General features: G+C 34.6%; 4 protein-coding genes across 4 annotated transcripts in view; all 4 read right to left on the reverse strand.

Moving 5' to 3' along the window:
* LOC104814714 (protein tesmin/TSO1-like CXC 5) overlaps nt 1–639 on the reverse strand; it is a 4,447-nt gene extending 3,808 nt beyond the window's left edge. Inside the window, exon 1 of the mRNA XM_010542887.2 lies at nt 10–639. Coding sequence (XP_010541189.1) covers nt 10–217 — 208 coding nt within the window. The 5' untranslated portion in view covers nt 218–639. The remainder of the gene's footprint in view (nt 1–9) is intronic.
* Nucleotides 640–1,018: 379 nt separating this feature from the next.
* On the reverse strand, nt 1,019–3,998 carry LOC104814556 (cyclin-dependent kinase F-1). The gene is made up of 3 exons (XM_010542661.2): nt 3,405–3,998; nt 1,914–2,872; nt 1,019–1,399 (listed from the first exon to the last, which is right to left on the reverse strand). The coding sequence occupies exons 1-2, from the start codon at nt 3,900–3,902 to the stop codon at nt 1,931–1,933; spliced, it is 1,440 nt and encodes a 479-aa protein (XP_010540963.1). The 5' UTR covers nt 3,903–3,998; the 3' UTR covers nt 1,019–1,399; nt 1,914–1,930.
* Nucleotides 3,999–4,621: 623 nt separating this feature from the next.
* LOC104814557 (bark storage protein A) lies at nt 4,622–6,817 on the reverse strand. Its single transcript, XM_010542662.1, has 5 exons — nt 6,577–6,817; nt 6,310–6,377; nt 6,044–6,199; nt 5,302–5,544; nt 4,622–5,162 (listed from the first exon to the last, which is right to left on the reverse strand). The coding sequence occupies exons 1-5, from the start codon at nt 6,794–6,796 to the stop codon at nt 4,821–4,823; spliced, it is 1,029 nt and encodes a 342-aa protein (XP_010540964.1). The 5' UTR covers nt 6,797–6,817; the 3' UTR covers nt 4,622–4,820.
* Nucleotides 6,818–11,764: 4,947 nt separating this feature from the next.
* LOC104814558 (transcription factor bHLH68-like) lies at nt 11,765–15,926 on the reverse strand. The gene is made up of 8 exons (XM_010542663.2): nt 15,393–15,926; nt 14,631–14,982; nt 14,270–14,353; nt 13,651–13,716; nt 13,405–13,470; nt 12,997–13,053; nt 12,791–12,835; nt 11,765–12,302 (listed from the first exon to the last, which is right to left on the reverse strand). Exons 1-8 carry the CDS (start codon nt 15,719–15,721, stop codon nt 12,102–12,104), a joined length of 1,200 nt encoding a protein of 399 aa, XP_010540965.1. The 5' UTR covers nt 15,722–15,926; the 3' UTR covers nt 11,765–12,101.
* Between the last annotated feature and the right edge of the window lie 6,438 nt (nt 15,927–22,364).

The raw sequence follows: 22,364 nt of genomic DNA on the forward strand, positions 1-22,364 counted from the left end.
CGGAGGAGCCAGTGGGTGCCGTACTTGCCTTCATCGCCGTCGCCGTTGCGGCGGCAGGAGAGGTAGCGGAGACATTGGACTGAGCATGTTCCGGTAGAACCCCATCGGCGCCACCAGTGAAGTCGAGCTGCCTCGCCGGCTTCTTCGCCGGGAAATCAGACGTTTCCTGTTGCTCCTTTTTTGGCGGGAATTGGCCTCCATCGCCGCCCTCACCCATCTAAAGATTCGAATTTCCAGTATGCCAAGGTACCCAAAAAATTTCCTTTGTTGTTTCGAAAATTCACTCTTGTTATCACCAGAAAAAACCCCGCCCCCGAAAATATCCAAAGATTCTACGAATCAACTCAAATAATACAAAAAATCCAGATCCGAAACGGAACCGAATCCTGCTCTAATGCCAAAAAAAACTCGAGCGAATCGGCGGCTGCTAAGCTCAAAATAAAATTTGAAAAAAGGAATTATGATCCGCAGATAGAAGGAATAAGACAAGCTTCGAAGGAGAAAACAATCTAGGGTTCTTCTGGGTTTGACGAACAAGAAGAAGAAGAAATATTTGGTGAAACAGCGAAAAAGAAAAGCTGAGGGCTTTCGGTTATGTTCTTCTTCTTCGGAACATCTCTCCTCCCTCTCTCACATGTTTTGAAATTTCAATTTCTGGATTAAATTGGACGGTCAGATTTGCTTAACAAAACGATCGTACGGCTAATATTGAAAACACTTATCCAACGGTGGGAATTCATAGAAGCTTTCAGTCCAGTTGGTCGTGACCGTCCGACCGGATGAATATAATATCTACGAGAAAGCCTTCGAGAAAGGAGCCCTAGAGATTACAACCAACCATATCTAGACACGTGTACATGGCTCTTCGGAGAGATACAAGACAAAGCAACTCGAAGCACAATTACTTTTGTGCGTTAAATTATTGTTTATTCCAAAGATTTACAAAAAATTTCAATAACAGAAGAGAGAATCAACGGTACAAAAAAAATTGATAAAAACGATTATGCAATTATTGAAATTAAGCCATAATACAAGATTATTTGAAGAAAGACAGGATTGCATATACGGAAATATGCATACATAGGTATATTACATAATTTTATTTTTTTTTAAATGTATGCAAGATAGGCTTCCTGGTTCAAATCAAACAAAGCCAAACAGGACGAACTGAAAGTAATGTCGTCTAAGGAGACAACAAGACTTATGGGATATGATATGGGTTTCTGTAAGGGAAAAAAACCAAAACACAACACAGCAGTTCTCTCCGGGAAAAAGAATTTGACGAGAAATCTCTCTCTACGGAAGAAGGGCCACCTGAATATGCGTTTTTTTTTCTTTCTATAGAGATGTCTGATCTTAACCTCCTCTGGAAGAAGATGAGGATCAACTCTTTGTTGATCTGCCAGAGAGAAACAGAAACAAAACATGAGCCACCATGAAAATACATAATCATAAAAACCCGTGATCCCGGGGGAAGATTTAAAGCTAAACCTAAACGGATCAAGAAGATTTCCGAGTGACGGGCTTTCTTGTTACAGAGCAAGGCATGACAACGTGCAATGCAGGGTCGTGATTAACAATCCCGACTTTGGAGATTCACCTAAGGTCTCTCCTTGATTACTAGGGACGATCCGACTAAAACAAAATGAGGGTGATATTCCTAAACCGGAAAAGGTTTCGACTTTAAGGGAAGTGGAAGCAGATCTACAAATACCAAAAGAAAGATCGGTGGCTAGCTAAGATTAGAGACAAACGAATGGTAAGATTAAGGAGGAACAAGCAACAACATATGCATAGATAGAGATATCGTTGTCATTGACTATAGCATAGACTGAAATGATTATCGATAGCAGGAACAAATGTTCAGACCGATTGCATATTTAAAATGAGTGAGAGAGCATTCAGTTGCATACCTTAACGCCATTCAGGGTCAAGGGAATTCTATTGTAAATCCACCGCTCGTCGCCTTGACATTCACAGGTCCAAAGTTGTCAAATTCTGAATCAGAATCCATTTCTCTGTAATCATGCCACTCGCCAGGAGAATCCTCATCTTGCCCACTCCTTGTCGAAGGGACATGGAGCTCTGATACCGGGACAGGAAGAGGCTCCTCAGTGAAATATTTATCATCCAGCAACTCCGAAGCAGTAGATCTTCTTGCCGGGTTGTAACAGATGAGTTTCTTGACCATAGATATCTCATCGGCAGTATGGTTGGGAAGACAACTTTCTACTCCAGCAGGAGCTTCTACCTTAGCGAAAGAGATTGTGTTGTAATCAGGAAGTTCGACACAACCCGGCCACACGTCGTCAGTTAAATTGCCAAGCAAATTGATAATTCTGCTAATCTGATCAATATCTGAAATTCCCGGAAATAAAGGCTCGAGAGATAAGAGCTCTGCAAACACACAACCAAGCGACCACAGATCAACCTCTAGACCGTATTTTGTAGATCCATAGAGCAGTTCAGGTGGCCTAAACCAACGAGTTCCCACACATGATGTCATTAAACCTTGTGTGCCATCATCCCATACTTCGTCGGCGTCATATGAAAAAGAAGTCCTACGGAGATCATCGTCTTCTAAATCACTAACAGTGCAAGTAGCGAGACAAGATGTGTCTCCATCATGCAGGTTTGACTCCTTATCAGTATCGTCTTCTACAACCCGTTTAGCCTTGAGCTCTTCTATCTGTCTGAAATACTCGTCTTTACTCACGGGTTCTTGTTTGTGGCCATCATCACATCCTTTCTGGGATGAAGTCTCGCATTCAGGAATGACTTCTGGTGGTCCAGTGATTGTTCCACCATCTTTGTCTTCCACTTGTTGGTTTTCCTCCGATGGAACAAATCCCGGATCCATGAGTATCCTCGCCTGCAAGAAGCTACCGGCATCTCTCTGTTAAATTAAACAGAAAAAAAAGAGCTCCAAAACTCTAATAATACCACAGCAGGCAACAAAAGCTTAATGACGAAAAATCGAAATCCTGAAACAATCATCAAGTAGCAAGCCACCAAGAACAACAACCACAGAAAATGGAGTACGCAATAGAAATATTCACGAGATGCTTTTGGTTCACCCACTTCATATTATATTATGCTTAGCAACAAATTACTGAAGATAATGTATTACGCAAACCAGAGACATATATCAAAACAAAACAAGCTTATTACAACACATTATAAGAGAATTATGCATGTTCCCATTATCAACATCATGCCTACATGATACTAAATTCTAGATTTTGGTTACATAGTACTAACTTTTCAAGGATCAGAAGAACTAAGCAAAGTTCCAGGAATTCGTCACCAAAATCTAAGAATTAGAGCCACAAGTGTTGCAAGAAGAAGCTTATCATCTACAAGTCCTGCCCATTCGTTCAATAAACAATCAGAATCACAATTACCTGACCAAAATCGGCGAGCTTAAGGATACCATCATCAGAAATCAACATATTCCCAGGCTTCAAATCTCGATGCACGACCATATTCCTGTGGCACGCATCGACGCCGGCGAGAATCTGAATCATCCATCTCTTGATCTCCCCGACCGGGATCCCATCACCTCCGTTCTTCCTCCGCTTCTTGGCCTCGCGGATCACCGCTGCCAGATCGGTCTTGAGAAACTCGAGCACGAGGACGGCGTTCTCGTCCTCGCGCCAGAAGTACTCGTGCATGACGACGACGTTGGGGGAGCCACGGAGGAGGGTGAGGGCGTCGATCTCGCGGAACGCAGACTGGTAGTCGAAGATCTCCTTGAGGGCCACCGTGAGTCCATCGGCGATTCGCCGCGCCCTGTAGACATCGGCGTAAGTTCCGGCGCCGACACGCTCAAAGATCTCGTACTTCGCCACGATCTCCGACCGCGTGTGGATGCTCCAACTGCTCGCCGGCGGTTTCTCCATCGCTCTTTTCTTCTCCTCTACCCGGCGATTACGCCGCCGATTTGGGAATTCTCTCCCTTTCCGGTTTAAAGTGTGATAACAATTCCACTGGTACGTAGACATTTAAATTAGTATGTACCGGTCCAAAGGCTACATTTTAAATGACTAAAATGCCCTCGATTTGAGTCCATCCCACTTTGATACTATTTGTTATAATTTATTTTTCTGTTGGGCCTAACATGAAATTAATGGGCCGAAAATAAATATGAATGTGGTGTCTGTACCTATGAATGATATTTCAAGCATTTGGCACAACTAAATAAATCTTTTTAAAATGTCATTTTTAAAAGAGGTAAAATCCATAAAAAAAATTAATTTATAAATGATAGAAAATAAATTTATAAACTTTTTGTTTAAAAATTTTATTCTAAATTTATAAAAGATATTATTATAATTCTCAAACTTATAAAATATATCATTATAATTACGAAATTGATTTATTCATCAACATCGTTGGGATTTTTTATATTAATTAATAAGTTTAGAAATTATAATGATATATTTTATAAAATTAAAAATAAATTTATTAAACAAAAAATTTAGAAATTTATTTTCTATCGTTTTCTAAGGTTTTATCTTTTAAGAAAGTGAGTATGATTGTATCTGTTTAGATTAATGTTTCCACTTAAATCGAATCTCCGAGATAAACGGGTGTCCGGTCATATGCTTTTGCAAAAATAAAGCAAAAAACTAAACAAATTATTATTAGTTTCCGAAAAAAAAATATTTGGCACCTAAGAGATCATATTTTATTTACCTCTCCGTATCAAGCGGGGAGGAATAAGTAATCGTCCAATCCTACCATAGTTAATTATTCAGATTATTCGAATTAATCCGACAACATGCATGCATGCATCGTACGAGAGCACGTGGACACACTCATCGTCGCTCGGACAACAAGCGGACGAACTCGACAAGGACGTCGACGGAGTTCTGGGAGGCGAGGCCGCCGAACACGTTGGCTCCATTATCGGTGACATCGCCGCCGGCGAGGTCGGAGAGAGCTCTGATGACGATGAAGGGGAGGCGTTGCTGGTGGGAGACCAGTGCCACGGCGGCGCTCTCCATCTCGATGGCCGTGACGTTGAATTTTCCGTTCAGGAAACTCCGGTAAGCTGCGTTGTCCACGAATATGCTCGCGCTCATGCCGTGCCGGACCACCGCCACCCTCGGCTCCCGTGGGAGGCATGTGCCGTTCACGCACCGTCCCAGTCTCATCCCCTGCTCCATGTGTGTGTGTATATATATCAGCCAGGGGATAATTATGGCAAAACGGTTAAGATTCTTGTTTAAATTACAAAAACAGTAAATATTTATGTGAGATAACAAATATATATATTGAGATGCGATTTTAACATGCCTTGAGTTTGTGGGCAACTTCCAGATAAGTCGGATCTACTGGAATCCAGAAGACATGTTCCCGAACTTCGGGAGTTCCGGTTGTCGGAAAAATTTCTTCGGGTTGGTACCAAACTCTATTAAGCAAATTGGCATCCGACAGATTCTTCGTGTTATAATCAGAAAACTGAAGGTAACCTATTTGTCGAGTGTAATCTCCTCCAGCTTCAAGTGACAATTCGTCTTCAGGCCCATCTCCATATCTCTACAACCGAAATTACGCGTTGATTTTATTGCAAAAAAAAATGATTTTCAAAAACACCAAGAATCTTCATGTTTATTTATTATAATATAAATTATTTATCTAAAAAAATATTGTATATTCTATAATATAAGTTATAATATTTTATGTGTATATTTTTTTTATACGCGTGTAACATTATATAGTATTGAATAAAATTGTTTAATATTAGTTGACGCCAAAATATAATTTATATTCTAGTGGATCAAAAAATTAGAGAACAAATAGACGATATATATATATATAGTTGTGAATAAAAAAATATATTTCATTGAAGTTCCAAGCCCGTTCGTGTAAAATATTACTATATGGTATATTGAAAACGCGGTTCACCTCGTTTGAAAACCAGACTTTGTCCCCGCATTTCCACCAATCGTTTTCAAAGGTTTCGTGTTAAACAGGGCTTAATTTATCGAGAATTCAAACGGTTTAAATGAATATTAATCATAATAATAATAATAACCTGCCAGTTCCAAAGGCCGGAGTGAGCCCAATACTGAGGAATTGCAACGTCTCCGATTTCGAGATCAACGTTTGCATTCCCAGCAATTCCGTAATGCAACACTCCTTTTATCCTAAACAGGTTTACTAACAGCTGCGTCCCTACCCCTGCATTTAACTTTTGTTTTCCATCAAATAAAATTAAATTAAAACAACAATTAAATACTAATTATATTTTTTTTAAAAATAATGGATTTTTAATTAGGACGATCATCGAGAGAAACGTACCATCCCTAATCCCACCATCACAATCACCACGCTTTCATTCGATAATTTCCCAATTCGAAATCTTCTACCTATATATAATAGTCGTACGACCAAATTAACACACACAAAAAAAAGAATATGTATGTATGTATGTATGTATGTATGTATGTATGTATGTATGTATGTATGTATGTATGTATGTATGTATGTATGTATGTATGTATGTATGTATGTATGTATGTATGTATGTATGTATGTATGTATGTATGTATGTATGTATGTATGTACCTGCGAAATCGATGTAGGGCAAAGAAGGGTCTGGGACAAAAGCAGGAGAATTGAGAAGAGGGTTGAGCTCGAAGACGTTTGGGGCAACGATCCCTAAACGAGGACCCTTCCGGTTTATTGTTTCGATATTCCTTAATATTGGTTTCGGAATTTCACCATTCGCATTCCCCAAACACATCAAAACCACCACCACCACCGCCACCAAACCCGTACTCCTCATTTCTTCCTTCTCCTTCTTCTCTCTAGGCTACGTGTATATATAGTGGATGTATAATTAATGAGAGGAGGGGAAGCTTTTGTATTGTAAAAATATATTAAAAAACCGGACTGAAGAGCCGGTCAAACCCAATCTTAACCGGACACAATACCAAAGTTAATCCGAATACCCTACATTTGATTTCTGAATACTAGCTTGAATTTATACCGGTTTTATTTCAATTCGATCTTTTTTAAAATTGGAATTGTTTGAACCGAATTAAAACCGGACCGGAGTCTATCAACTGATGTGGACCGTTCAAAAGATGAGGTCGATAAAAAAAATTGATGAAACGGGGGGATAAGATGTGGGTTGATTTTTTTTTTTCCTGGTTTGAAATTGTATGGAAACTTCGCAAGAACAATGTAGAAAATCCCAAAATAATATTCGATTTTTTTTAATTTTTTCAAAAAACAATTTAAACTCTATTTTTTACCAAATAAAACCATAATTTTATAAATATTGCCTTTTTTAAACCTAAACGATCGATGACATAACATCCCGATATCATACGTGTCAATTTGTGATCTGACTGAACCGTACACATCATCATCCGCGTCATCATTTTACCACATCGATCATGAGTTGGATTTAAAAATGAAAAATTTTATAAAGTTCATGTTTTTTTTTTCCAATTCAAAAAATGAGTTCGGATTTTATTCAAAAAACAGTTTTTTTTTTAAATTGAGGTATTTTTTTTAGATTTTTTCAGCAATCTGTGGTGAAATAAACAAAAAAAAAACTGTGGTCCGCCTGTAAGATTCTTTTAAAGGACAATGATATTAGACAATAGATCTGGACCGCTTTTCCGTGGGGCTGATCGAAATTCACCACGTGTTTTTTATGGAGATAAAATGAAGAGCATAATAAATTTCTATTTTTTTTAAATAAATAATTTTCGAAATTTTGATTGGCCACTACATGCGTAAAATCTAAACGAAAGCAAAAAAAAAAAACATACCATTAAAGTTGCATGTAAATAAATTTTGTCTACGTGCCATAGAACGAACCAACCAAATTTTAAAAACCCTAAAGTTGTTATATTATTACAGTCGGACCAGGTGAAACTGTCCTTAATAATGTATCACAAGTTTTGGCGAAATCGATGTAGGGCAAAGAAGGGTCTGGGACAAAAGCAGGAGAATTGAGAAGAGGGTTGAGCTCGAAGACGTTTGGGGCAACGATCCCTAAACGAGGACCCTTCCGGTTTATTGTTTCGATATTCCTTAATATTGGTTTCGGAATTTCACCATTCGCATTCCCCAAACACATCAAAACCACCACCACCACCGCCACCAAACCCGTACTCCTCATTTCTTCCTTCTCCTTCTTCTCTCTAGGCTACGTGTATATATAGTGGATGTATAATTAATGAGAGGAGGGGAAGCTTTTGTATTGTAAAAATATATTAAAAAACCGGACTGAAGAGCCGGTCAAACCCAATCTTAACCGGACACAATACCAAAGTTAATCCGAATACCCTACATTTGATTTCTGAATACTAGCTTGAATTTATACCGGTTTTATTTCAATTCGATCTTTTTTAAAATTGGAATTGTTTGAACCGAATTAAAACCGGACCGGAGTCTATCAACTGATGTGGACCGTTCAAAAGATGAGGTCGATAAAAAAAATTGATGAAACGGGGGGATAAGATGTGGGTTGATTTTTTTTTTTCCTGGTTTGAAATTGTATGGAAACTTCGCAAGAACAATGTAGAAAATCCCAAAATAATATTCGATTTTTTTTAATTTTTTCAAAAAACAATTTAAACTCTATTTTTTACCAAATAAAACCATAATTTTATAAATATTGCCTTTTTTAAACCTAAACGATCGATGACATAACATCCCGATATCATACGTGTCAATTTGTGATCTGACTGAACCGTACACATCATCATCCGCGTCATCATTTTACCACATCGATCATGAGTTGGATTTAAAAATGAAAAATTTTATAAAGTTCATGTTTTTTTTTTCCAATTCAAAAAATGAGTTCGGATTTTATTCAAAAAACAGTTTTTTTTTTAAATTGAGGTATTTTTTTTAGATTTTTTCAGCAATCTGTGGTGAAATAAACAAAAAAAAAACTGTGGTCCGCCTGTAAGATTCTTTTAAAGGACAATGATATTAGACAATAGATCTGGACCGCTTTTCCGTGGGGCTGATCGAAATTCACCACGTGTTTTTTATGGAGATAAAATGAAGAGCATAATAAATTTCTATTTTTTTTAAATAAATAATTTTCGAAATTTTGATTGGCCACTACATGCGTAAAATCTAAACGAAAGCAAAAAAAAAAAACATACCATTAAAGTTGCATGTAAATAAATTTTGTCTACGTGCCATAGAACGAACCAACCAAATTTTAAAAACCCTAAAGTTGTTATATTATTACAGTCGGACCAGGTGAAACTGTCCTTAATAATGTATCACAAGTTTTGTAATCTCGTTTTCATTGTTCCTAAATATTCCCAGTTTTGAGTCATTAAGTAATTAAATCGCTTTGACATGAAAAATTCTCAAAATTCCTAAAGCTAATAAAAATAGCAGCCCAAAATAATGTCATAGTTGACATTATTATATATATATATAATCTCCTATATGTGCACGCAACATGCGTAGACCGTATAATTTACTGCTGCAGAGAATCGGCATCCACACGGAATCTTCTTAAAGGGTTTCCATTACGTTAACATGGTATTTAATATATTTTTTTAATACAGATCAAATTGGACCGTATGATAGGGAGTCTAAAAATGACACCGGATCGAGAAGGACAGTCAAACATAATTTAAAATAAAAATTAAATAATAGTTAATAGGTGGCGGATGTTTATCACAAAGCCATCAAATCGAATCAACACGTAATAGTAAAATAACATATAATTAATTAAAAAAACGTATAATTAATCATGAAATATGATTCCAATTGATCAACGAGGTTTCCATAATGGGTATCAATTCATGGACCTTGAGGTTTTTGGGAAAAGGCCCAATCTCAGCCCAAAATAAACTGTGTTAAAGAACATAAATCATGTCAATGGTATTACAAGCACCAAGATCTCTTATTATCTCTAGTTCCAAGCTAAGTGTATCTATTAATCCCAAATTGAAATCTATTTTTATAAGTTTAATTGCCCTTTATGTTACAAAAAAAAATAAACTGCGGTTATCATCATCATTTGTATAGTTGTGACAATAAAGACAAAAAAAATGTTAGAGAAGAATAAATGCCAAAGCAGAACAAGAAGAGACTTATAAAACCCAAGATTTATTAGTCTTAATCAGATGCTTAATTTTAATTGCATCATAAAGATACAACTTATCAAACATAAAAGAAAACACTTCCATCATTTTTTGTTGCCTTGTCCACTTGATGAACGCAGCCCATCAAAAAAAGCCTTGGGATCCCTCTCAAACGATTCCCTCCAAATGTAGGCCCCACCGCCGGCTCCCGGGGCCTTCATCATCCCTCCGCCGCCGCCGGTATTCCCTCCACCGCCGCCACCGGTCTTCCCCCCTCCACCGCCGCTGCCGCCGCCGCTCCTTCCACCACCACCACCACCTTTGCCGCTCATTTTTTTCCTATCGGAGTGTGACCTTTCTCTCTTTACTAGAAATAGATACTTAGGGTTCGAGTGAGCAGACTAGGGGAAGAGGGTTCGGTATTTATTACGGTCGAGGGAAGTGTTCGGACATTGAATACGGTCAAAGTCAACGCTTTCCAAAGTTATCTCTACGCATTGGTATTGGTATCGTATCAATTCTTCTCGTTAACCTAAATGTTCTACTCGTGAAAGGAAACTGGCTACCCTCGGGAATACGACGTTATGTTTGCATGCATGCCAATACAAATTATTGTTTGCTTTTTATTTTTTTGCGTCATTAAAAATAGTTTAAATTTTAGTGATGATTTGACATTTTTTCACAAGTTGATGGGCTTGACGTCTTAAATGGAAGCCCATGATATGGAATGTAAGTCGGCCATTTAACAAAATTGCATGTAATTAGTACAATTGAAAGATAACACAAAACGTATTGTTCTACTAATGCTATACACCTATGTCTACTTCTAAATATATCATAATAAAACTTCAAATAAAATTAAAACCTACACATTTTAATCTGATGTAAATAATTAAATAATAAAAAAAAACATAGTCAATTTTCCAAGATGTACATTTAATTATGTTTTCCCCCCATTTCATTTTCCATTTGTATTTACTACAACTACGTTTTACGAGAATGATTATATTATTATTATTATTAACACGTAGAGATAATATCGGGAAACAAAGCTTTGACCATTCTAAACACCATTAACCTCTTCCCTCTATATATAAAATCCTCCAATCAATCCCTTTTCTTCCATCACCCAAAACCCATTTTCACATTACTATTATTAAGTTGAGGCATCCGAGAATGGATTCGAAGAAGGCAGGGGACCAGCCAAGTTCTGCCGGAGCAACCAACTCCGGCACTGGAGGCTCAGTCTCCGGCGCCGGAGTCTCCATGGTGGCTCCTGGTTCCGGTGGCAACCATCACATCTCGAGGGCTGCCTTCGAGGGAGAACCTAAGAAGTACTTTGACGAGCTTCATGCCAAGGGGCGAGACAAGAAGTGATTACCCATAAAAATAGCTATTATAAGCACTTTGCTCTCTTATTTCCTCTAATTCCTGTCTTAATGTAGCGAAGTGCGTTGGTTCAATAAATAAATCTCTATCCCATCCCTTATGGTTATCTCTCTTACTTGGTGTTATTGTCTTCATTTAGTTTTAACTTTTGTTTATTCAAATTTTTTATGAAATAACAATATACCCTTGAGACCTAGTTACTGATAACACCATTATTTAATTATAATAATTCGGTTTTAGTAGTTTGGTTGCTGAATTGTCATCGAAGTTAACCTAATCGCCATTTTCTTACGTAAAAGAACAAGGTGATAGTGAGTGAAGATATAATGACAGTACAAACCCCCATGCAGATACAATCAAAATAAACACAGATTACAATTAAGTTTGCCTAAACGAAGAACCATTGATCACACTTTGTTTTTTTTGGTCATTTCATACATCAGACTGAAGAACGCCAAACGCAGAACCTCCAAAACGCTGAACGCAAATTTGTGATATGTAGTTGTTGTATAGCATCATGAGCAATCAGCCTTGGAAACTCACTTTTGATGTTTTCTCTGCAGACTGGCTGCTCGTGATGTTATAACATTTCTCTCCTTTGGGGGTTCCACGCGGTGCGATGTGATTGGTTCACTGGAAACCTGCCCCGAGCGCTGGGGCCCAGTAGTCGGCGCCATTGTCGCTGCCGACTTGCAGAGTGAAAGAGACTGGAACGAGACATAGACCTCTGCTCCTAAGATCCTTCTTCGGTTCTTCGTTACTGTTAGGGTTTTGGTCGTCGGAAGATGACGACGAAGCTCCTCTTCTCTTCATGCAGTGTTCGTTCACAAGCTGTCCGAAATGGGACAAACAAACGCTTAGAAATTTAATTTAATCGCTCAATTTTATATCACATTTTGTCACTGTAATAAAAAAAAGGTTCTCTTGTACGGTTTATTGAAGTACGTAATAGGCCACTGAAAGGGTGAGACTTTGTATTGGAAAATATTATATGTCCGTTCATTATCGGCTTTATTTGAGAAAATATGCAATAAAAACGATGTGGGATATTTAAATAAATCGTTTTAAAATAAGGCATAAAGAAACCAAAAAACGTTAGTTAATTAACTTTGTTGGTTTTAACGAAAGGTAATTAATATATGGAGAAAAGGCTGAGACTTTATCTTTATTTTTTTCTTTTTCTCCACTTTAAAGACAGTAAGGAAAAAAAAAAGGGTAATCTTTTGAAAATTAAAGCTGTTCACATTTTCAGATTTGGGTTCAATTGATCCAATAAAAAGTATGGTGTATAAAACGTAAAAAGAAATAGTAAAGCGTACCTGACCAGGATCCTCGGGAAATATACAATTCCTATCCCCTTGAACCTATAATATATATATATATATAGCGAGAAGATCAGGGTATTAATTAATTAGCAAATGGTCACTAATTAATTAATTAATTAATTAGCAAATGAATGTGTGTGAGTATGTGCATATAGAAATTAAAAATACGTAATGACGAGTATATGATATTATGTGCTTACATGTTGCGGGTGTCTCATATTCCCTGACGCAGTACCAAAGTAAGGAAGACTTAGGGCCTGCAATATTCCAAGAAAGTATAATTAAATAATCACACCATCTTTATATATTGCTTGTTATTATTTTTGTTTTTTTGAAAGAAAAAAATCAAAATATTTAACTAATAAACCGTGAGTGTCGAGAATTTCCAATGATTTTTGGAAGAAGAATATTGGAATACAAATAATAATTTGCTTAGAACAAGTTTTTTTTCGGATTTTCTATTTGGGAATTAAATTTTGGGGTAACATTTTTAAATTGTGAAGAATGTTTCGATAGAATAAAAATAAAAAAGGAATTTTAGAAAATAAAAATGAAAAAGAAAGGAAAAGAAGTGAAGAGAATCATGGTAATTTGGAAGGAAACATCACCTCAATTTGACTCTGAAGGAATCTAATGTATCCAATAGACTCAGACAGGACAGAGGCCGTGTCAGTCTGCCAAAAGAGCTAAAACCATCACTCCACTATCCAACAATTCCATATTCATATACATATATACATATATATATATATACATTTAAAAATTTAACGTGTTAATTTCATCAACCAAATTATCACTATGATCATACCAAATTAATTTACGATTAATGCCACATTTATTCATCGGTCAATTACCTTGCCAAAGGGAGAAACTAGCTGGTGAAGAGCTGCGATTCGTCCGCCTAGTTTCTCCTTCCTCACCTTCATCACCACACAAACACAACATAACGTTAATTACATATATGGAAGTGGGCCTAATTAAGGGAAACATGCAACAAAAATGACCCTTCAATGATTGAGAACGAATACATCAGGAGAGAGACCAAATAGGCTAAAATTATATATCACCAAATGGGCTAATACATATTGTATCTATAGATAGCATAAGGATGACTAGACATAGTGAGAATGAGTTTAATTATGATAAAGATCTAAGAAAGTAAAAAGATGTTTGGATATTTTATTACCATTTTCACTGCTCACAGTTATCATCTTTTTTTTTTCTTCAAGGAAGGATGAAGGAAAGAGAGAGAAGAAGGGAAAAAAGAAAAAAGAATAATGGAGCATGAAGAAAAGGACACGCATCAAAGACAAAACTGTTACCACAGATCATTCTGTGCCATTCTGTTTTGTTTGCATCTTGCTTCTTTGTGTTTGTGCTCTTGTTTTGTTATGCTATATATGTCATATATATATGTATATATATATATATATATATATATGTTTTTGTAAAGATATTTTGTATTAATTTTACCTTGAGGGTTGATTGTGTCGAAGGAGGTGAAGCTTGGAATCTCGGTTTCTTATTGGCTGATCCCCCAGTTTCCGAGCTGTGACACTTGTAGATCACAAGGGCAAATAATTTAATCAGTATTTTCATTTCGCTCTCCATTTTCAACTACCAAAACATGTGTTATATATATATATATATATATATATATATATATATATATATATATCTCACATTACATAGTTTTGTCTTGATGGCGTTGGATTTGATGGTAAAACAAATCGAATCCGATCGTCAAACAGAATAATTAAACAGAGCGAAATTATAATAACAGATCTAAAGGTGAAAACTTTAAAAAGATTATACTTTAAAAAAAAAAACTCACCTCAGAGGATCGATCAGGAGGAAGATGGTGTCTCCCAATATCGGATTTGGTAATACCGTTGTGATGATTACTAGAGAAGTCCAACATGCTGTTGTTGCCACTGCTGGTGAGGCTTGTCGTGGTGTTGGCAGTGACACAAGACTTGGAGTTGGTGTCATTGTTGTTGTTGTTGGGAGGCGATGAGTTCGGTGACATGACATAACCATTGCTGCTGTTGTTGCTGTTGTTCTCTTGCTTCACGTCGGCCGCCATGAAAGCTTGGTGGCTGAGAACTTGCTCTTCCCAATTCTCCAACTTCTTCCCTTGTTGGCTCATTATCATTCTCTCTTCCTCTCCCATCATCAACCCACCCCTTCACGCGCACACACATATATATAAATTCTCATCAGATGATCATTTGTGTATTTGCATGTACAGTTTTTTTTTAAACTTTTGAAAATACTTATAATCAAAACACGATCTCAATCATTCCAGCCAAATTAGAGGAGATTTCGAGAGTAGAAATAGGTAGATACCACAGGAAGTGAAAAATCTTTAACGAGTAATATAGATCTACACGAAACTTAACCAAGATTAGGTTAAAACAAAACATCCACTTTTGGACAAAGCAACGGCAACGCAATTGATAGGGTTCGAGTACTAACCGGCCAAGTTCATTCATTTACTCAAAAGAAACATATCCAGATAGGAACAGAAACATATATATATATATATATATATCATATATATATAGAGAGAGAGAGAGAGAAAGAAGAGAATTACAAAAGTAGTTGGCTGAGGCTCCAAGACTCAGGAGGAAGATCATAATAATCAGGCCAAGAAGAGACGTTAGGGTTATGGCTGGGGAACGAAGGAGAAGAAGAAGACGAAGACGAAGTCGGAGACGGTAGAAACTGCGGCAGGAGACTCGGAAGAGACGGCGGCAGTGTCGGCGGCGGCCGGAGGAAGCTATAAGGGGAAAGCTGCGGCGGCTGATGGCTCATCAACGGTGGCGGAGGCCTCATTCCACCGCTCACGCTCCACCAGTTAGGGTTTCCGGTCGCCGCCAGCTGCTGCACCGGCGAGTTCTCTATCACTCCTGCTCTATTCATGGCACTTCAAGAATCTCCCTCTCTCTCTCTCTCTCTCTCTCTCTCGTGGCCGAACAAGGGCTCTGGAGAAACTTTGAGAGATGTTGCTTCTCTAGCTTAAGTAGTTGTAGTTTTGGAGGATGCAACAAATTTATGAAATCAGATATGTGACAATAATTTTGATGAGGGTATTTGGCAACCCCTTTTGTATTTTTTTTTTCTCCCTTGAATTTTCCCATTAAATTTCTCTCTCTCTCTCTAGATTATATTTATTTAATTTTCTTATTGTTTTCATTTTTTTCTATATGCTTTTTCCATGCTTTTGCTTTATCTCAAAGTGGGACAGAGAAAGGTGGTAGCTACTTTCATTATTTTAATGAAAATATGAGTCGAGGAAAAAGAAAGCGAGGACGGAAAAGGATTATTCGATTTTTTCATATATACGGTGTATAAAATTTTCAAATATATAAAAATGTTTTTGGGCATCACAAGTGTCTCGAATATCCACGCTCCATCTTTTGTTACATCGAATTAATGTTACAGTTAATCCTTATCGTCTACCTCAATATTCCTGCAGGCACGTAATTAGCTGCCAATGCATTTTCCAAGCCATACTTATGTACGTATATAAAATACACTCGCACACGGTCCTTGTACCGTTGTAGTAAAATAACATTATTTTTCAATCATAATCTATAATGAATAATATAGAGGGGCAAAAGGGTCTTTATTTGGTGTTATGTATAAAACGGACTGATAATTTGTTGCGTAGGGCTTTACGTATTCGTGAAAGGATGATAATTACGGGAACCTATATATTTGAAGTATTACGTAAAAACGAGTCACAAAGTTGATATGAGTGTTTATTACATCGGATGATTCTGTCTTTATATCATTTCTTCGTCGGAATTTTCTCGCTCTTTGCCCTGCTTGTTACTTTACTATATATGTACACCATTAGGTATATACACGTATAGGTTATATTGGGAAATATAGAAAGTCTACAAATAGTTGAAATCTTTTGTACATTTCTCTCATAATTATTGTTGGTGATATATTTTCGTATAGTTTTAAAAAATAAATAGATGAAACCGGGTACTATATAATATACATATATATATATATATAGTGTATGAGTAATGATATGTTTGTAATTGAACATGCTCTAGGGTGGGCCAAAAAAAAGGAGCTAGTATTATTCTAATACGAGTTATATATACACCACTCCTTTCAAATATAATTTATGAAATAATCGATTATACAAAACGACACACTATGAAATATGACTAACGCATTCGTCATCATGACGCAAACAATACATATTGCAGATGGAGAGCTATTTTCCTAACACGACCTTAGAGCAATAATTTGTTGTATGTATATCTTAACAATAATTATTTAATAGTTGTATTGATATTGGAAAATGTGATTATTTATACGTATAAATTGGGTATTTATTTTTAGGAGAATTGGCAACGAAATGGAAATTTAATTTGGGTATTTATACGTATAATGTCTGCATCTACCATCTAGACATCTACATCCATATGTAATGAAGTTTTTATTTTTTTTAAATAGAGGATATAATTAAGTAAACAAAGCCGGTGGTGATATACAAAAGACAGCATTTTTCGAAGAAGTCAATGTCTAGGGTTTGGAGATCCCTAATATACTGTCTTCCAGAGAATGATTACAATTTCCAAGAAATTATTTTATCTTACATGAGCACATATAATTTATATACTATATATTATTACATTATAACATGCAAGATGTGTATATAAAAATTATTATCATATCTGTATTCTTTTTCTCAATATTATAGACTACGACTATATAATCTGATTCTTTCTTTTCTTTTCCTTAAAACAGCATTGGAAGATTTTGCATTGAATCATTTTATCTATACACAGAACTTTCTACCGATACAAATATATCTATATAAACAGTGAAATGAAAATTGATATATAGCTTGATATATATATATATATATATATAACCAATACTCCATCTGTTTCTAAATATTGACGTTTTAAATTTTTTGAAATGTAAAAAAAATCATATATACCCTTGTTAAACCACATTTCCAATAACACTCTATGTAAGTTAGATATTTTTAATTAAAGATAAAATTATAAATTTTCTTAAAAAAATAACATAGAAAATGTAAAACAGCATCTATTTAATAACAAAATATATTCTTTAAAACTTCATTTATTTAGAGATGCGTGAAGTAATATGTTGTATACGTTTTACCGTCATTATTTACGAGGATATCTTTAAAAAAACAATCAAGAAATATAATTCAATCTATAGATATGATGATGTAGAAAGTATAATGTCATTGTATAATACTATTAAGATATGGAATCAACTGTAAGTGAAAATAATAATGATTCAGAAAGTGCATAGCCTTGGGCTTTAAACCGAATCTTGATGTCGCAACAAGCAAAAAGAGACAAAGAAACTCCTTAAATCTCGAGCTTAAACTCAGCCCCCGTAGATAGAAAACCATCAGCTAATCCGAACGAAACGTGGTCGTTTCGAGTGTGAAAACTCAAATTAAGGGAATTAATTAATTAGTCTCGTGAAATTAAATGTAAAAATTTAAAAATAAACTAATATATAAATAGCTAGGGCAAAGATGAAGACGACGATGATGATGATGAAGCGTGCCTTTGTCCATGCGGCCAAAATCTTTGTCGGAGACGAAGTGTCGTTTATTCCCATAATTATTATTCCGTTTCTATCCTCTTTCTCCTACCGATGCCTACAAACACCAAGCACCAAATTCCTCTTTCTTGTCTTCCTCCTTTGTTTTAAATTATTTCAATCTTTTTTTTTCTTATTTTTTATTATTTCTTCTACTAGATTGCAAGATTGTTTAATGAAAAATAAAATGCATAAGCAAGATAAGATAAATATAAAAATATACAATTACTTTTATTGTTATCTCTTTTCTTTTTATCGTATTACAATGAAAATAATTTATATTATAGAAAACTTATCAAAATAAAAAAAATATATAAATACAATAAAAACAAGTAAGATGTAAAGTCTATTTAACATTTGATTTTTTAATTAATATTATATTCATATTTACCTTTAATCATATTTATATTTATTTTCTTACTACAACCATAATGAATCACACAATATTGAAATAAGAAAATAAATATAAATATGATTAAAGTTAAATATGAATATAATATTAATTAAAGTCTCATATTGTTTCGATATAATGAATGTAACGATCCACAACCGTTACAAATATCGAAACAATACGAGACTTTAATTATAGCATGTTTTGTCTTCATTCTAATGTACATCGAGATACTTTCCATTAGGTCACCCATTATTAGATTATTCCAGAGGTAATACGCTTAATTTTGGAGTTCTTTCAGTATAGTTAACCGAAAAGGTAAGTGCACCTTGTACAATAACCCAAATAATTCTTTTATATTATTTTAGACCATATAGTCTTATACTTATATAATCATCGGATCTCTCTTATTCCGTTGTATTCGATTCATTTGGTCTTAGTGGTACTCAGGGAGTCACTCCTTGATCGTACTATCTGCACTGACGAATATTTTTAAACCTTATCATAGTTCGGGATATCACAATCAATCAAATCAAGAGATCAAATCAAACTTTGTTATGTATAATCTCATCCAAACCCTAATTTTCACGAGAAATATGACATTTTTTATCGTCTTTTTTTTTATAGAAATAATATTCCAAAAATTAGTTAGGCATCTGCTATATAAAAACCATAGAAGTTTGCTTAAGTGAAGCAAACGACTTTCTCCGGTCACTTCAATTACTAAGGCTTCAAATGCCAACCGACGGTACGGCAGAAACATGCGTTTCATCAATCAATTACGTAGAATAATATAAATGTATTACGGTAACATAATAATGCATTGTTGCTTTCAAGTTTTGTAGGAAAAAAAAACAATGAAATTTCGTACTCTTTTCCACTTTAACGCTAAAACAAAAAAAAAAATCCGTATTCCACTGATTTTGTTTATTTTATTCTACAAATTTAATACACGGTTTTCAACATTTTTCTATTGCCTATATGTTGTACAAATTAGTTTTTTTTTTTAAATATTAACTGGTCATTCAAACCTTACATTGTTGAAATTAAAGTTACATAGTTACAAAAAAAAAGTTACATAGTTACCGAACAAAGATAACCCTATATAAAAAACGTGAATCTGTTTTTAATTTTCACATGTTACACATAATTATAAAATTTCCTTTTGACATATATAATGGAATAATCACAATTACTATTTTTTTTTTAAGAATTAGCTTTTTTCGCGAAAAGTTAGAGTCCACGAGAAACTAAAAATTATTAATGAAAAGAAGGAAAATTTATTTAATGGAAGAAAATAAAAGTAAAATTGTCCTTTTGTATTTTTTTTTTAAAAGAAAAGGCAACCATTTTTAAAAGGAACGAAGCCGACACATTGTCGTATCAGCAATGACTTGTTCAATCGGTTTTTTAAGAGTCCAAATCAACGAGAATGTTAATTTGATTAATTTAATAAAATCGTATTTTTTTTATATTTTAGTAAAATAATCCATGGAAATCGACAGTTTTGAAATTGTCAGATTTCGTTTTTATTTTTCTCTATCTCGAATTTATAACTCTAATTGCGTAGCCCATCAAAGGTTGTGCCCTTTTTGTTTTTTGTTTTTATTCTTCGATCATCGGATTCTTCTATTTATATTATTTCTTAATGAAATCGAATATAACATTAAAAAAATGTCGTCGTGTCATTCTAGTCTTATTTTATATATTCCCCCCATTAATAACAAATTGTATCATTCAGAGAAAAAATGGAAATTAATTAGGCTATATTCAAATGCCTGATACCCATCATAACCCTAACCAATTCCTTTAGAACCGCACTGTATTCCTATTACCTAAATAATACAAAACTCTAAAAATGCGTTAATTTTATATCATATGTATCATTAGTAAAGTTGTAATTAGATTTTTTTTTATTGAACCTAAACTCCAAATTATATTTTTTATTGAACCTAAACCCCAAAACCCTAACCCTAAACCTGAATTTGTTACTTCAAACCTTTCGTTCACACAAATTTAGATATGTAAGTTATGCACAACTTCAATCTAGTATTGCATGGTACATAATCCTCACTCTATGAATGCCACATTCTCCTAAATATAATTTCGAACTAACAGTAAAATGATTAAAAAAAAAATCAGATTCATTCAATGAGGTAGTATTTACGCGGGTAAAATTTGACAATCGTATATGGAAATAGACGTATAAATTCATATACGTGTACGTATACACACAAACTCACACATTTACCAAGGACTCACACGTGTACGTATAAATTATTATCTCCGGATTTTGTCCTAATTTAATTAATAATTTACATTCAACTTGATAATCTAAGCGGATTTTAGATTTATAAAATCAAGAATAATTGTTTCCTTGGATGAAAAATATGATATAATGAATATCAGAACTAATGGTCAGAGCAAATTGAATGTGAATGATCAAATTAACAGACTAGTAATTCTGTTTAATTTCTTCTAGAAAGACATGTTGATTGAAGGAGAAGCATACATATATATAGTTTATTCCAAGAACAAAATTAAAAGCCAAAACATTAATTATTAATTATCACGACCCACTTTCCTCATTAGTTAATATAAATATACTCTTAATCAATGATAATTAGACACACACACACACACACACACACATATATATATATATATATATGTATATATATATGTATATATATATGTGCCTACATATGCATATGTTTTATTCAAAAAGAATAATTTTGGTAGACCCTATATATCTTAGTGGCTGTATACTTGAACCAATCATTCTCATTAATAAGAATAATATATATACATGTATATATATATATATATATATATATTAAGCCCAAATAAAATACGGATCCCAAAACCCCTAAAATCATGCTCTTCTGTTTTTATTTTATTTTTTATTTTTGGATTTGTCTTCTTATATATAATGTAACATTAAAAAATTAATTGTCGTCATTGCAGATTTTTCTCCACTCATTGAACCCTAATTACTTTCCCCTCGCCTATAAACTATAAAGCAAGCAACTCTTCCTTTTTATAAATTCACCTTTCTAATATGTGTACATAGGCTTAATGAACATATATAAAACTAAGCATATATGCTTAGTATAGAAATTATATACACTTTCAATTAATTAATACTTTGGGTAATTTTAATGATATATACAAATTAATAAATATATTTTTTTCTTGGTAGAATTTGCCCATTCATGCCCATTTAATTCTGTAATCGTGGAATTGTACCAATTTATTCCCACACTTAACCATATGAGATTGTATACATATTTTTAACTTGACAGAAGTAATACTTAGATTATATATATTGTAAATAGAGAGATTTAAAAGGAGGAATTCCTTTTCATGCCTAATTTCATCACGTGAGGTGGAGGAAAAAACGAGGATCCAAGTGGCCTTTAAAAGGCCGAAGCTGTTAAAGCCCAGTTGAGTTTCACTACAAGACAAAACTACGAGACATCTGATTTAGATCAGTAGCCAACATGTCCCCCGCACGTGCCTAACCCTTCTCCCTTTCTCTCTCCACCATTTTTTTTGGTA

This window comes from Tarenaya hassleriana, unplaced genomic scaffold (genome assembly GCF_000463585.1).
Source record: "Tarenaya hassleriana unplaced genomic scaffold, ASM46358v1 Cleome21, whole genome shotgun sequence".
NCBI classification, from domain to species: Eukaryota; Viridiplantae; Streptophyta; class Magnoliopsida; order Brassicales; family Cleomaceae; genus Tarenaya; species Tarenaya hassleriana.

Coding starts and splice junctions, on each gene's coding strand:
- LOC104814556 (XM_010542661.2), bottom strand. CDS start 3,902: ATGGAGAAACCGCCGGCGAGCAGTTGGAGCATCCACACGCGGTCGGAG. Junction 2,873..3,404: donor AGCTCGCCGATTTTGGTCAG/GTAATTGTGATT, acceptor AGCTTCTTGCAG/GCGAGGATACTCATGGATCC.
- LOC104814557 (XM_010542662.1), bottom strand. CDS start 6,796: ATGAGGAGTACGGGTTTGGTGGCGGTGGTGGTGGTGGTTTTGATGTGT. Junction 6,200..6,309: donor TGATGGTGGGATTAGGGATG/GTACGTTTCTCT, acceptor GGAAAACAAAAG/TTAAATGCAGGGGTAGGGAC. Junction 5,545..6,043: donor CCGGCCTTTGGAACTGGCAG/GTTATTATTATT, acceptor TTTCGGTTGTAG/AGATATGGAGATGGGCCTGA.
- LOC104814558 (XM_010542663.2), bottom strand. CDS start 15,721: ATGAATAGAGCAGGAGTGATAGAGAACTCGCCGGTGCAGCAGCTGGCG. Junction 14,354..14,630: donor CTCCTGATCGATCCTCTGAG/GTGAGTTTTTTT, acceptor GTGATCTACAAG/TGTCACAGCTCGGAAACTGG. Junction 12,303..12,790: donor TTCCCGAGGATCCTGGTCAG/GTACGCTTTACT, acceptor CATTTCGGACAG/CTTGTGAACGAACACTGCAT.